The 15358-nt window shown below is 52.7% G+C and overlaps 1 protein-coding gene across 12 annotated transcripts in view; it reads right to left on the reverse strand.

Annotated features, from left to right (window-relative positions):
* The window catches only part of CACNA1A (calcium voltage-gated channel subunit alpha1 A), a 246207-nt gene that overhangs the window by 9799 nt on the left and 221050 nt on the right, over positions 1–15358 (reverse strand). For 8 of the 12 annotated variants that reach the window (XM_067032656.1, XM_067032658.1, XM_059059986.2 and 5 more), the window contains 3 exons: positions 12089–12216; positions 10715–10811; positions 6982–7087 (listed from right to left, as the gene is read on the reverse strand). In XM_067032656.1, the coding sequence (XP_066888757.1) occupies positions 6982–7087; positions 10715–10811; positions 12089–12216 (331 nt within the window). Of the gene's footprint in view, positions 1–6981; positions 7088–9758; positions 9856–10714; positions 10812–12088; positions 12217–15358 lie in introns of all 12 variants that reach the window. The other 4 variants (XM_067032659.1, XM_059059987.2, XM_067032660.1 and 1 more) reach the window with 1 other exon arrangement.

A 15358-nucleotide genomic window follows, 5' to 3' on the forward strand; every position in this document is an offset into this window, starting at 1 on the left:
ACATGGGAAGGGAAAGAAGAGAACTTGACATTCTTGTGGAAAGTCACTTTCTCCTGACAGCTTACGTATTTCCTGTTTCTAGTGGAGAAAAGGAAGATACCTATTGTTATGGACTGAATTGTGTCCCCCCCACCCCCAAATCCATGTTGAAGCCCTTAACCCCCAGTGTAACAGCATTTGGAGATGGGGTCTTTAAGGAAGCAACTAAAGTTACATGAGGTCATAAGGGTGGTCCCTAATTCAATAGGACTGGTGTCCTTATAAGGAGATATAGACACCAGGGATGCACATGCACAAAGGGAAGGCCGTGTGAGGACACAGCAAGAAGGCGGCCGTCTGCAAGCTGAGGAGAGAGCCCTCAGGAGAAACCAAACCTGCTGGCACCTGAATCTTGGACATCCAGTCTCCAGAACTGTGAGGAAACAGGTTTCGGTTGTTTATGCACTCAGTCTCTGATAGTTTGTTATGGTGGCCAGAGCTGATTCAGATACCTGCTCTTGGCATCTGAATTAGGTAAGGTCAAGGTTTCTCACCCTGTCAGCACTGTCGACACTTGAGGCTCGATCATTCTTGGTTGTGGGGTCGTCCTGTGCATTGCAGGATGTCGAGCAGCATCCCTGGCCTCCACCCACTAGTTACCAGTAGCACTCCCTTACCCAAGTCCTTACAACAAAGCCTGTCCCCAGACATTCCCAGGTGTCCCCTGGTGGATAAAACTGCCTCCAGTTGAGAACCACCTTAAACGATTTCTGCTTTAATTCACTGGGAAATCTTGCATTCAGGATTGTCGTTCACATTTAAATAAAGGGAAAATCCTCAGGGGATTTCAAGGTGGCCCTCCCCTGGGGTCATGAGATCTGCTCAAGGCCGCATCTCAGGTTTACTCCTCCTCCAGGTACAGAATTAACGTCGGGGTTCCCAGGGACAGAGGGCTCCCTGGTATTCAGGCATCAGTCCCCCACAAACCAGTTGTGTCCCAGAGTTTATCGCCCAAAGGGTCCTCCCCTCTCCCACATCCCTCCGCACACCTCTGGTGAACGTTCTCTGTTGCAGGGTCTGTTCCGTGCACTCTGAGACACTCAAGCAGCATCCCTGGCCCCTACACACCAGATACCGTGAGCACCAGCCCTCTCCCAGTTGCGACAACCCAAACTGTCTCCAGACGTCGCCAACGTCCTCTGGGGGCAGCATTACGCCTGGCTGAGAACCCCTGACTTAGGGTTTAACCCCTGACCTGGATCCACAACCTCTGACCCTGCTCTTTCTTTTCCATAACATTTCTCGCTTTTGAACACGTTACATATCTACTTATTTATCGTTGCCTCTTTATTTGTTGCCTCTTTCCCCACAGCCCCACAAGGGCCAGAGGTTCGTCTGTCTTTCACTGCCACATCCCACGTGCCAAGGACAGGGCCAGGCACACAGCAGGTGCCCAGTGGATGTTCTCATTCAATGAGCTGCTAATGCAGGCAGGTCAAAGCCCTTCAGCTCCCACCAGGCCACCGCAGAACCTTGCGGGCCACTGCAGAACCCACCTCCAGACAGAGCCTGGTCTTTGAGGGCATTAAAGGACGAGACAGTGGCCACGTGGAGTCCTGAAGGAGAGTCCAGGCTGACCCGGACTCAGGGAATGCTGGACAGCCGTGGAGATTCTGCTACTGGTGGGCTGAGGCCTCGTCTCTTCTCCACACAACCTCCACTGCCGTCCACAGCTGTTAGCACACAGGCGGCACAGTGTTTATAAAGCTCTCCCTGCAGGCTCTCAGCAGAAGCCAGAACGTTAGCTTGAGGCTGGGGATTTTTTTTTTTTTTTTTTTTTTTTTGTGGTACGCGGGCCTTTCACTGTTGTGGCCTCTCCCGTTGCGGAGCACAGGCTCCGGACGCGCAGGCCTAGCGGCCATGGCTCACGGGCTTAGGTGCTCCGCGGCATGTGGGATCTTCCCGGACCAGGGCACGAACCCGTGTCTCCTACATCGGCAGGCGGATTCTCAACCACTGCGCCACCAGGGAAGCCCCAAGGCTGGGGATTTTTTTAAAAAACTTTTATTTTATATTGTAGTATTTTTTTTTTTTTTTTTGTCCGTGCCGAGTGGCTTGTGGGATCTTAGTTCCCCAACCAGGGATCAAACCCAGGGGTGCTGGCAGTGAGAGGCCAAGTCTTAACCACTGGACCAACAGAGAATTCCCTGGAGTAGCTGCTTAACAATGTCGTGTTAGTTTCAGGTGTCCAGCAAAGTGATTCAGTTATACATACACACGTATCTATTCTTTTTCAAGTTCTTTTCCCATTTGGGTTATTACAGAATATTGAGTAGACTTCCCTGTGCTATACAGTAGGTCCTTGTTGGTGATCTATTTAAAATATGGTAGTGTGTATCTGTCAATGAGGCTGGTGATGTTGGATTTTGATGTGTTAACTGGGTTTACATTCATTCAGGCAGGTGGCCGGCTCTGCCCTCATCACCTTCTGGTTGGGGTGGGGAACAGGAGGGCAGTGGGGGATGAAGGGACACAGCCCAAGCCCCTTGGCGGAGGTTTCAGGGATCCAGACACAACGTCCAGAAGGAAAAGAAACATGAAGACAGAGGATTTTTCCCCAGACAAGAATGAGATTCTTCTGGGAGGAGAGAACAGAGGGGTGAGTGGGAAGGAGAGACAGAGAAGAGGACGGACAGACACAGAAGGGACACAGAGAGGTAAGCAGAGGGGACCTGCCCTCTTTCTCTCCCAGCTAAGATAGGCCTCACAATTTCTGAAGAATCTGAAGAATCACTGAGGTTAATCCACTCCCCCATGTTACCCCCTGCCTGCTGGAAAGGAACTCAGTGTGTTTAGAAGCAAATTCAGTGTTGAAAAAAAGTGTGCTGTACTCTCAGCTGGCCTGAGACGTGATTCTGTGGAAATGGCTGTGACTGTCATCACTGTTAGAACTGTTGTCTCCAAGCTCTCGGTTGAACTTCCTTGACTCCAGAGCTGTGCCCCATGGAACTGTAGGAGGGGACAGGACGGGGAGGGGTCCCTGGCTCAGAGATGCTGGGGGCATGACCCTCTGGGAGCTGAGTAGGGTCTGGGGTATGAGTGACGATGACAGCCATGTGGCAGGAACGTCCCAGGAGTCCTGGAAATCCTCACATGGGGAATCTGGTGAGTGTCCTAAAAGCTGGACTTGCTAAAGTCCCACAGAAGGGGTTCTTTTAAAAATATATATATATTTATTTTATTTTTGGCCATGTTGGGTCTTCGTCGCTGTGCGCAGGCTTTCTCTAGTTGCGGCGAGCGGGGGCTGTTCTTCGTTGTGGTGCATGGGCTTCTCATTGCGATGGCTTCTCTTGTTGCGGAGCACGGGCTCTAGAGCGCAGGCTCAGTAGTTGTGGCGCACGGGCTTAGTTGCTCCGCGGCATGTGGGATCTTCCCGGACCAGGGCTCGAACCCGTGTCCCCTGCATCGGCAGGCGGATTCTCAACCACTGCGCCACCAGGGAAGTCCCACAGAAGGGGTTCTGTGCCGTAAAAGACAACTCAGCAGGCCTGTATATTCCAAAGGAATGACTGGTTCTTGACCAGCTCCTGGAGGATAATGTCTAAGTCCTTAGAGTGTCCTGCCTGATAAGAGTGTTTCTGTTTACCTTGGGGCCTTGGGCCAGGCCAGATAGTTTATCCTAGCAATGTGATTTATGGTGGGGGCCTTGAGCCGTGGTATCGCTGTGACCTATAGAGGGGCTGGAGGCTGAGCAACTAAGGTCAGCCAGGCTTACACAACCAACTCCCAATAAACACGCTAGACACCAAAGTTCGGGTGGGCTTGGGTGGCTGGCAATACTGCATACATGTTGTCACACATCACTGCTGGGAGAAGTAAGCAGTGTGCATGTGACTCCACTGGAAGGGAGCGGAAGCTCCCTCTTGCTTGGTGTCTCCCGGACCCTGCTTCATGTGCCTGTTTCCTTTGCAGATTCTAATCTGTATCCTTTTGCTGTAATAAACCGTAACTGTTAGTAAAACAGTTCTGAGTCCTCCTAGCGAATCACTGAGCCCAAGTCTTGGGTTATCTTCAGACCCCTGAACACAGGTCCCCAGAGGGAAACAGCAGCTGGGATACAAAGGCATTATGTACCAAGAGTAGGTGCACTGTTAGACCCATTTTACAGAACTGTGGCAGGCAGAAATCTAAAGTTGCTCCTTCTTTTCCAGCAAAATTCTGGTTATTCAATCAAATGTTTGGGACTTCCCTGGTGGTGCAGTGGTTAAGAATCCGCCTGCCAATGCAGGGGACACTGGTTCAATCCCTGGTCCGGGAAGATCCCACATGCCACGCAGCAACTAAACCACAACTATTGAGCCTGCGTGCTATGACTACTGAAGCTCGCATGCCCTAGAACCTGTGTGCCAAAACTACTGAACCCACATGCTGCAACTACTGAAGCCTGCGTGCTGCAACCACTGAAGCCCGTGTGCCTAGAGCCCATGCTCCGCAACAGGAGAAGCCGCCACAATGAGAAGCCCACGCACTGCAATGAAGAGTAGCCCCCACTCACTGCAACTAGAGAAAGCCCACAGGCAGCAATGAAGACCCAACGCAGCCAAAAAAAAAAAAATTAAATCAAATGCTAGTCTAGGGACTGCTATGAAAGGCCTCTGCAAATGTAATTAAAGTCCCAAGTCAGCTGACTGTAAGCTGATCTGGGTGGGTCTGACCTAATCAGGTGATCCCTCTAAAAGCAGACCATTTTCTTGGCAGCAGAAGAAGTTAGAGCGATTTGGAGCACATAAAGGATTAGATGCATCCCTGGGAGCTAAGTGCAACCTCTGGCTAAAAGCCAGAAATGAAACAGGGACCTCAGTCCTAGAGCCACAAGGAACTGAATTCTGCTAACATCTAAATGAGGCTTTGGAGTAAATATTTCCTCAGCGCTTCTACAGAAGCTCTAGAGAAGCCACCTTGATTTTGGCCTTGTGAGACCCAGAACGGAGAGCCCAGTTGAATCCACCTGGACTTCTGACCTACATAACTGTGAGCTAATAAGTAGGTGTGTTTTAAGCTGTTAAATTGTGGTCATTTGTTACATGGCATAGCTAGCTAATACATGCGCTGAGGCTCAGAGAGGGTGAAATCTTCTGCCGAGGTTTACAGCTGAGGACAGGGAAGGTGGGTGGGCGAGTCCACTTTCCCACGTGATTACAAGAAAGCTGCCGCCCACACTTCTGCTTCCTCACCTCCCTGGTTTGGAACCTCCACCAGCTTCAACCATGCTGATGAGCAAACGGTCTGGGGCAGGCAGTGCCACAGCACAGACAGAACCTGGGCCCCCACTGGTCATGTGCACCGAGATGCTTGGCAAGTCTGGACCACTTGCCTCTGACTTGTTGCACGAGAAAGAAACTTACACTGTGTGCCAGACAAGTGGCACTTACGCTGTCCCCTGAGTGCCGGCCTCACTCCTGATTCTTTCTCACTCTATTTGGGGGCACCTCCTGCTCTCTCTACCTTCATCTGCGTGTTTCCTGACTCTAATAACGTCTGTCCTCAATGTGTTCCGCGCCTTCACTGGGCACTGTCCCACTGGAAGCTGCTGGTCTCCTTCCCTGAATGTCCCCACTCTTAGCAACTTCCAGTTTTGGCTCCTTCTCCCCAGGACCCTGGAAAGAACATGTGTCCCTAAACTGCAGTCTTCCTTCCTTATAACCTCCCAGGGGCTTCAGCTGGGTGGAGTCCTGGCCTCTCTCTTCAGGCCCTGATTCCCAACCCTCTGCTGGACGATGGACACAGCCCTCCACCAGCTACTCTCCCAACTTCCTTCTCTCTGGTGACCCATGTGCTGCTCTCTCTGCCCTGCCATCCCATCAGCTGCCATGTCACATCCAGTCAACCGCCAGGCCTCAGAAGCCCACTCCAGACAGGAAGGCCATGACCCCCCCGCCAGAGCTGCCCTGGTCAAAGTGACCAGTGGTGACCTGGCACAAGACCCACCAGTCACTCTTGGTCCTCATCTTCCTTGGCTGCTGGGGCAGCACCTGACACACTGGAGACGCCTTTTAGGAGCCTGAGCTTCCTTGGTCTCCACCCACTTCCCTGGCCACCTTTAATGCTGGGGTGAACTGAGCTTGGGGTGGCCCCAAGCTCAGTCTTCGGGGGTCTCTCGATCCACTCATCCCCTTGGAGAGCTCGTCCAGTCTCCTGGCTGAAAATCTGCCAGCATCTGACGCCTCCTGACTCTACCTCTTCAACCCAGCCAGGAAGACTCATCCCCTCGCTTCCTTTAGAGCCTTCTCGGGGGGCCTCTACCAGAAGTGTAAGTTGGAGAGCCCCCTGCCTAGCTACCATCTTCATGTGTCACCTCCTGCCCTCCCTTTGCCCCAAACCTGCCCCTGCCATCTCTTCTGTCTCAGGGCACGGCAGCTCCATCCTTCACGCACTGGGGCCCCAACCCCTGGGGGTGGCCTTGTTGCCTCTTTCCCTCGCACCCCGCGTTCCATGCATCAGCATCGGGTCCTCTTGACTCCCAGGAGATATCCAGAATCTGAATATTCCATATCCCCTCCTTCCGAGCCGCCATCCTGTGTTCACATGAGTTATGTCAGGCCTCCTCCTAGCTTCTCTCCACTTCTCCCTACCTTCTCCCCACTGTGGTTAGAGGGCGTAGGGGCCCCCTCTGCTCTGGAGGCTGCTTGGTGCCCCCATGAGCAGAGAGCGAGTCAGTTCAACCCAGCCCCAGCTGGGGGGAGGGGCTCTGCACCGCTGGTCCCTCTGTCTGGAGCGCTTTCTCCCCAGGTATCCAAGTGACTCCTTCACAACCTCGTTGGGGAGCCCGGGAGGCCCCCCCCCCCCGCTGGAAGTGTAACATGCATCCTCCATGCTTAGACCGGTGTCCGGCACACAGGAGGGAAGCTCCCAATATCTGCTGAGCAGGTGACTGGGTGAGCCCTCCGAGGCCCTGGCTCCATCCACCCTGCCCCACCTCTCTGCTCCTGTTCCTGCCCTTACCCTTGGCGATCTTGATATCCAGGGCTGTGCGGATCAGAGCCATGAGGGTAGAATTGAAGTGGACGGTGTTGTCATCAGCAACAGGCAGATCCATCCGCAGGAGCCTCTACAGAAAACCAAAGGCAAGGGCAGTCATTCCCAGGCACCCTGCCCCGATCCCGTGAGTCAGACCCACCCTACCCAGGGAGCCCCAGGAAGAACTCTGAAGGCAGCGGCTAGGGCGCCCCCCACCCTCAGGTTACCTGTCCTGGTGTTCCATTTCCTGATTGCCCTCGGTGGCTCCCTCAGGGAGGGCACTGGGGGCTCTCCTATGCTGCGGAGCCCCTGCCCGTTCCTTGCCCGCCTGCTGGACCCTAGGGCTGGCATTTCCAGGGTTGGCCCACATCCTTGCCCTGCCCCAGAGTTCTTCTGGACAGCTCCGTTCCATTCTGACCCCAAAGAAGAAAAGCACAAGCCAGATCGCAGCAGACATGCAGCAGCCAGGCAGAGGGGTCCATTGCCGCAGCCTCTGGGGGGGCCGCTGGCTCTCCACCCCCAACCCCTGGCTCGGCCCAGACCAGACCAGATGGGCACAGACCACATCATTCCTCCGAGAAGCGGCAGGCAGGCGACTCCCCCTGTTGATGGGGCGGGCCCCTCGCGCAGCACATGCAGCGAGGCCATGACACACAGAACAGCAGACAGGGGTGCATGCAGACGGAATCTCGAGACTCATTCATAGCTCCGTGGAAAGTGTATCTCAGGGGCATTTCCGGATCTTGGCTCTTTGTGCAATGGCAGGGGGAAGGGGTGAGGGAGGTGTTCCCATGGCCCAGGGAAGAAAAGATTCCCTGTATCCCAGGCAGGGGCTCTGTCCCCCATGCTTGGTGGCGTGGGAGAGGATGCTGGGCTAGTGTGCACCAGCCCAGGATGAGGTGGCACGGAGATGGAGATTGATGTTCACCAGAGGATTCAGACACAGGTCAGCGGGAAACACAGAGTTGGAGATGGCGAAGGGGATGGCAAACTCAGAGCCGAACACAAGAGATGGGTTGAGGCAGGGTGGGGAGGGAGATGGTAGACAGAGAAACACATACACACTGGGCCACTGTGCACAGCTGTGCAGGCTGTGCACTGCACAAACGGCTCCCCATCTTAGAAATCATGGATTTGTGTATTTAAATGACAACTTCCCAGCTGATAGTGGAAAAGTGTCTTTTTTTTTTTTTTTTTTTTTTTTTTTTGCGGTATGCGGGCCTCTCACTGCTGTGGCCTCTCGCATTGCGGAGCACAGGCTCCGGACGCGCAGGCGCAGCGGCCATGGCTCACGGGCCCAGCCACTCCGCGGCACGTGGGATCCTCCCAGACTGGGGCACGAACCCGTGTCCCCTGCATCGGCAGGCGGACTCTCAACCACTGCGCCACCAGGGAAGCCCTGGAAAAGTGTCTTGCTCTCCCCGTGGATTCCAATTGTTTTCCCACAGACAAAGTGTTCTGTGCAAAGGATGTTCATATCAAATTTGCACCAAAGTGCCTTATGGACCCGTGGCGGCCCTGCACAGAGACCAGGAAGGGAAGGGCACTCTCTCCCTCTCTCTTGCACACGCTCACACACACACACACACACACACTCAGCCAAGGAGAGACCAAGAGAAGGACAAAAGAAAATTAGAGAAGCGACAGGTACATGGTAAGGCTGGTGGGGCCATCTCCTGGTCTCTCCTGGGAAGGAGGAGTTCATGGAGGGAGGAGGAGGAGGAGGAGGAGGAATGAGGTTGTGGGGAGGTGTTTACACGAGGTAGGAAGAAATGGGATGGACAGAGGGGAGGGAGGTCTCTCTTAGACTGAGTAGGCCAAGATGGATGGGTGAATGGAATGATGGGACCATTTTTTTTTTTTTTTTTGGAGGGGCTGACTGTAAAGGTCATCTCTGAACTTCTAGTGGATGAGTTAGGGGGAACAGAGCATCTGTCCTTGGGCGCCAAGGGAGATTCCGGGACGGGGTCTAGAGGGGTGGCCCGGCCCAGCCGCCTGGCGGCTCCTTCAGCCAGCATGCACCACCCCCCCGGTCGGCCATGGTGCCTGCCCGCCCCAGGCCCCCGCCAAGGCAGCGTGCATGGCCTGCGTCAGGGTGCCACGGTCCAGGGGTCCAGCTGCGGCCCGCCTGCCCACTCTGGAACAATGGAGGGGCATGTTGGGGTGTCTTGGAGGGAGATGGGTGGCTTAGGGACAGGAAGACTGGGGTAGCAACTCCAGGGGGGAGGGAGGGGAGGAGAGGCTCTGGGTGCTTCCCGGGAAGTCTTGGATCCCCCAAGGCCCTAGGTCAGAGATCAGCTTCAGGTGTGTGTGGGGGGCCGTGAGACCTGGGGGCTCAAGATACAAAAGATGGGGTCCAAGCCCCTCCCTGCAAGGCACCTGCCCAGGTCTGGGCATGGGGGCCGCTCTGGGCTCACTGGCGACCCCCACCTCCCAAAGGGTGTTTGTGTCCAATTTGGTTCCTGGGGGACCAGGTGCGAGGGGACCTGGGGGCTCCCCTCACCCTCCCCCCGGCGTGTCGGCCATAATAGAGTCTCAAAACACCAAGACACACTGATCAGAAAGGACGGACACAGTATACTGCTTAGAATCAAGGTATGGTCATGATCCATTTACTCAAGGAGGAAAGGGGAAAAAAAGGAAAAAAGAAAAAGAAAAAAAAGAACAGTAACGCTGGAAAAAGAGACTCGGCTGGTCGTTCCTGGTCAGCACTGAAAAATCCCCAGTGCCCGGACATTGGTGGTCGGCAAGGGTTAGACTACCTTGTAAGCCACTCTGGCCGGACACTTCTTCCCCAGACCCAGGGGCGGAGACATGTGTCTCAGCATCTGATACATGTCCGGGTAAGGCATGCGGCCCCTGGCAGCACCGAAAACAAAAAACGGGGGTGGGAACGGAGAACCAAAGGAAGGGTGGGTGGAGGGAGGGGAAGAAAAGGAAGGAAAAAAAAAAAAAAAAACAACCAAAAAAAAAAAAAAAAAACCAAAAAACCAAAACAAAAAAATCACACGAGCCGAAAAAATAGAGAGAGAAAGATGCAGAGAACGATAAAATAGGTATTTCAAATAAATGGAAAAGAGGAGGAAAAAAATGGAAGAGGTAATTAAAAAAAGATTATTTCACTGCTTACGAGCAGGGAGAGAGAGAGAGAAAAGAGAAAAGTCAGATTCACTTTTGACTCTGAGCTATGGTTCTGGTGGAATGTGGACGGAAGTGGGGGCTTCTCACTTGGAAGCAATGCTTTGGTTGAGTGTCATTTAAAAAACTGGGTCAAGTTCTCTGGTTTGGCTGAGGCTGGTCTCTGAGGGAGCCTAGATGGGGAAGAGGGGCCAGGGCAGTGGAAGGAGGGCTGGGGGCTTTGGGAGGCGAAGGGTGGAGGAGGGGAGAGTGGAGGAAATGGTGTGTGTGGGTCAATGCAAAGTTACAATCCCCCCGGATGTGTCTGATTTGGGGTGCCGTTGAGACCCCGGGATGGGCAGCTTCAGCTAAGAGCAAGCAGAAATGGCTGAAGGGAACGGAGAGATATATGTTCCATGCTTCATCAAGTCTATGTGACTGCATTCTGTTGGCTAAGTTTTCTAGTTTAGTGCAAAAGAGAGAGATGGCTCTGTTTTTTAGATTTTATATATATATATATATATATATGAAATATATATATTGAAGAACCCCAAGCCACACTCATTCCATGGATGCTAGCAGGTTTTAGTGGAAATCAAACCTTGCAAGCAACCCTATGAGGACATTTCTTGCCTAAGCCGAGAGGGGGAGATATTACGCGCAATAAACTGTACATATCCTTATAATGAATCCGACCGCTGAAAGGAGAAGAGAGGGGATTAGTGGAGGCACAGGGTTAAGCTGCGTTCACACTGGCTCCCCGTGCACACAGTGAGGTCATGATGCCAGGGGCTGGGGACCCCCTGGCTTGGAGTAGGGGAGATGTGGGATGAGTGAAGGTCCCTGAGATGTTCCCAGACACTCACAGACCCTGGGGCAGAGGGTTTCATGTGGAGTGGGTCGGGAGCTCTGGGCTGGGGGAACCTCCCCCAGGGCTCTCTGTGTCTCCCTCCTCCACAATCTACATTGGCTACACTGGGGGCTCGGGGGGCTCGTGGAATAGAGGACAGGGGGACAGCATCCAACTGCTGTGACCTAAAATCAAAAGAGGAAGAGTTAGGAACCAGCTGAAAGTCAAGCCCCAGCCCCGCAGCTCACCCCAGCCTCTTGGTCTCATGGAGGGTTGTCCGGGGCTGAAAGAATGGCAAGGATCCACTCCACCCCGCCTTCTTCATGAGGCTCCCCTCTAGTGTTCAGGCTGGTGAGGGCCCCCATTTAATGCCTTCTCAGGCCCCAAGCTTAGCCTGAACTAGAATCTTCAGTTTGTGGTTGGTGGGCTCTGAGCATCAGGATGGCACCTCTGAGCATCCTGCAAGGGCTTGGTGTTGAGCAGGCACTCAATACACTTGAGCAGGGCGGAGACCACATTTGGAAACCATCACCTGTCAACCAGGAGGGGGCACTCTTGTGCCTACGGAGATGGGAGAGCTCACTCCCTCCGTGACCATAAAGATGCAAGAAACCACCAAGGTCCTGTGTCCTCTCCCCTAGCCTTGTGTGACCACCTGCTCCAGAGTCCTGGGATCCCGATGGGAGCTGGGTTCCACCACTCTGATCTTGCAGCCAATTCTGTCTGCCAAGGGTACTAAACCAGCCCTTCTCCCCATACTCCCAGGAGAAATGAGGCTCAGAGGCCTCTGGCTTCCTTCCTGGGGCTTGGATAACTTGTCCTCACCATCTGGAAGCCTCACAGTGGCGGGGGTAGGAGAGACTCATAGGAGGTGAACTCGTGGTGGATCCCCTCCCTCGTCTCCCAGAAAACCTGGGGTTTGGGCAGCAGTGGTACCCAAATCATTTAATCCAGGATGGGTGAGGGTGCTGATTCTCATCTCTTTTTTTCTAGGCTGATCCTCCTGAAATCCCTGCTAGTTCTCCAGGGAGCCAACACCCCAAGGTCTGGATCCTGACCTAGACTGTGCTCCAGTGCCAGAGAAAGGTGGGTGATGTGGCTGGAGGATTTGGGGTGACTGCTTACCACGCTGCGGGGTCGTACTCAGCCCAGACACGCACGTACTCATCCAGGTGGTGGGGACCCAGGATGGAGGAGTCTCGGGTGAGGTACTCAAAGTTGTCCATGATGACAGCAACAAAAAGGTTCAGCATCTGTGGGGACCCCAGGGGCCGAGACGGGGTGGGGGAGAGGGAGACACATCCAAACACATATACACAGAGGCCCAGAGGGAGAGAGGGAGGGAGATAAAAATGGGAAAAGGTAGCCAGAGAAAGAGATGGGGGAGATAGAGGAAAGACACATGCCCACAGAAGGAGCCCAGAGACAGAGAGATGGAGAAATGGAGATGGGGGAGAGAGACAGAGACAGAGATAAAGATGGAGACAGAGAAAGATACAAAGAGATAAAGACCAACAGTGACGGACAGAGACAATCAGAGAGGTAGAGAGGCTATGTTAAATAGAGGCCAACACCAAGGGGACCACCATGACCCCAAATCCTACCACACCTGACCCTCAACAAGACCAAAGTGAATACTCCATGGGCCCTGTCATGTTTCCATCCCAGCGTAAAGTAAGCACTCAGCAAATATTTCTTCGATGGATGGATGGATGGATGAATTTTCCTGCATTTGTCTACATCTTGTAGCACCTTGTCATGTGCTCTTCTAGCCTTTAGCACATGGGGTGCTTGCACCAGTCTTGCCTCCAGGCCTTAGTAAATGTTGCTCCCTCAGTGGACATCATTTTTCTCCCTTTGGATAATAGCACCTGGGGAAACCCCTGCCCTTATACTTAGATGCTGTTGTTGGGTGTGGCTGGCTTCACAGGTGGTGGTCACTTGACCTTGTGATTGGTTAGGGAGGGGCACATTACCCAAGGGGGCCAATGAGAGCCTTCCTTGGGATTTTTGCTGGCACTCTGGCAGCCATCTTCCCTTTATAGGGCGAAAGTTTGAGAATAAAACCAGTGTGAAGGAGAACAGCAAAGAGGACAGGGTCTGCTATTGCCTGGATCCAGCCTCATTTGGACTTTTCAGTTATATAAGTTAGTGAACTGCATATTTCACTTGTCAGTTTCGGTTGAATTTCTGTTACTTGGTTACATGGTCTAAGCCCTGCCCACAATTCCTGAGGGCCATTCTTTGAAATCTTCCTTCCCTCAGTCTGAGTTTCCCCTATCAAAGCACATATCAGATTGTATTGCTACTGTCTCCTGACTTGTCTGCCCAACACCCCTGCAAACTGAGAGAAATATGTTCTCTCCTTATATCCCTAGTGCCTAGTATAAGGCCTGGCACGTAGTAGGTATTAAGCAAGTGTGTAGATGTAAGCATAGTAGGTGCTTAATAAATGACCTGTAATTCTAGGTGTCCCTATATACATCGTTATTGGAGTATAATTGCTTCACAGTGCTGTGCTAGTTTCTGTTGTACAACAAAGTGAATCAGCCATATGCATACATATATCCCCATATCCCCTCCCTCTTGAGCTTCCCTCCCACCCTCCCTATCCCACCCTTCTAGATGGTCACAAAGCACCAAGCTGATCTCCCTGGCTATGCAGCTGCTTCCCACTAGCTATGTATTTCACATTTGGTAGTGTATATATGTCAGTGCTACTCTCACTTTGCCCCAGCTTCCCCTCCCCGCCGTGTCAAGCCCATTCTCTATGTCTGCTAGCGACTCTATTTTAAATTCATCATTTCGTGATATTGATTGAGCACCTGCTGTGGGCCAGTCACTTTCCTAGGTGTCGGGGATGCAGCAGTGAACTAAACAAAAATTCCTGCCTATGAAGGGCTGATGATCAAGTGTTGTAGATGTCTTCTAGGGTGCCTGCCCTTCCCAGGTGGGATGTAGCATAAGACTGTGTCTCCGTATGCACCCAAAGCTACTAAGACAAGGGTGGTCATTTGACCATGAGCTAGGATGGCCCATTCAGACTCTCTTCTGGGAATTTGGAACTGGGCAAGGGACCGTCTAGGTCAATGGCTGTTGACATTGGACTTGGAGGGTGTGTTGCTGTGAGACTTAGGCTGCAAGTCGCTCAGTGTGAGACCGACCGCTGGTCTGAAGAGGGTGGATGTGTTGGGCTTTTGCTGACAGATGCCGGTCCTTGGGTTGAGATTCTGAAAATAACATCTTCCACACTCCCCGGGCAGCTTACATCCTGCCAGTAGGAGCCATGGTTAGGGGGCCAGCCTGGGGAGGAGAGAGAAGGAGAGGAGCTTCCTTCTGCTTCCCATGTGGGTCTGTGTTGTGGGTTGAACTGTGTGCCCCAAAAAGATATGTTCAAATCCTGGCCCCCTGTGCCTGTGAAAGTGACCTTATTTGAAAAAAGGGTCTTTGTGCACATCATCAAGTTAAGATGAGATCATACTGGATTAAGGTCGGCTAAATTCAATATGACTGCTGTCCTCATAAGAGGGAAATCTGGACACAGACACACACAGAGGAGACCATGAGATGACAGAGGCAGTGATTGGAGTGATGCTGCCACAAACCAAGGAACACCACCTGTGGCCACCAGAAGCTGGGAGAGGCCAGGAAGGATCCTACCCTAGAGGCTCTGGAGGGATCATGACCCTGCCAACACTGTGGTCAGACTTGTAGCCTCCAGAACGGTGAGAGGATAAGTTTTTGTTGTTTTAAGCCACCAAGTTTGTGGTTCTTCATGACAGCAGCCACAGGAAACTGTCTTCAGTTGTCCAGGGGCAGCAGATAGCTAGGGTGCCAGCACTCCCTCAGGGGTGCCGTGGGCAGCTGGGTTGGTTGGTAACACCTTCTTTTCCTTTTAACACCCCAGCCCTGGCCTTCCTGCAGGTGTTAATCCCTGGTGACTTCAGTGTTCTCTGTTTGCTCTTTCAAGCCTGTGTAGCCAGTCCCTATATTAAATCCCCTCTGCTTGAAATACCTAGATAGTTTCAGTTCTTCTGACTGTGCTCAAACTGCTCCAGGAAGAGTGGAGAACAGAAAAGATTTGCCGAGATGAGGCCCCAGAGACAGTGAGAGAGCAGGATGGAGGTTCCTGATATATATTTTCATTCCTCCTGGTTTCAACCTTGCAGTGCTTTATATTCTCTGGTCCTAGGAGAGTCCTCCTCTTGGCAAACTTATCTTTTACTAGTGAAAACCCATTCAATTTTTTGCAAAGCTCCCAGAGAATGTTTATGTGGCTGACTTTTTCCTGCCTCCTGATCATACAGAGGAAGGCACCCACCTTTCAGAGGGCAGATGGGAGTCTACCACAGCTCAACTAGATGGGTCCTGGGCCAGCTCTGAGCTCCATTAGTT

This window comes from Kogia breviceps, chromosome 4 (assembly GCF_026419965.1).
Source record: "Kogia breviceps isolate mKogBre1 chromosome 4, mKogBre1 haplotype 1, whole genome shotgun sequence".
NCBI classification, from domain to species: domain Eukaryota; kingdom Metazoa; phylum Chordata; class Mammalia; order Artiodactyla; family Physeteridae; genus Kogia; species Kogia breviceps.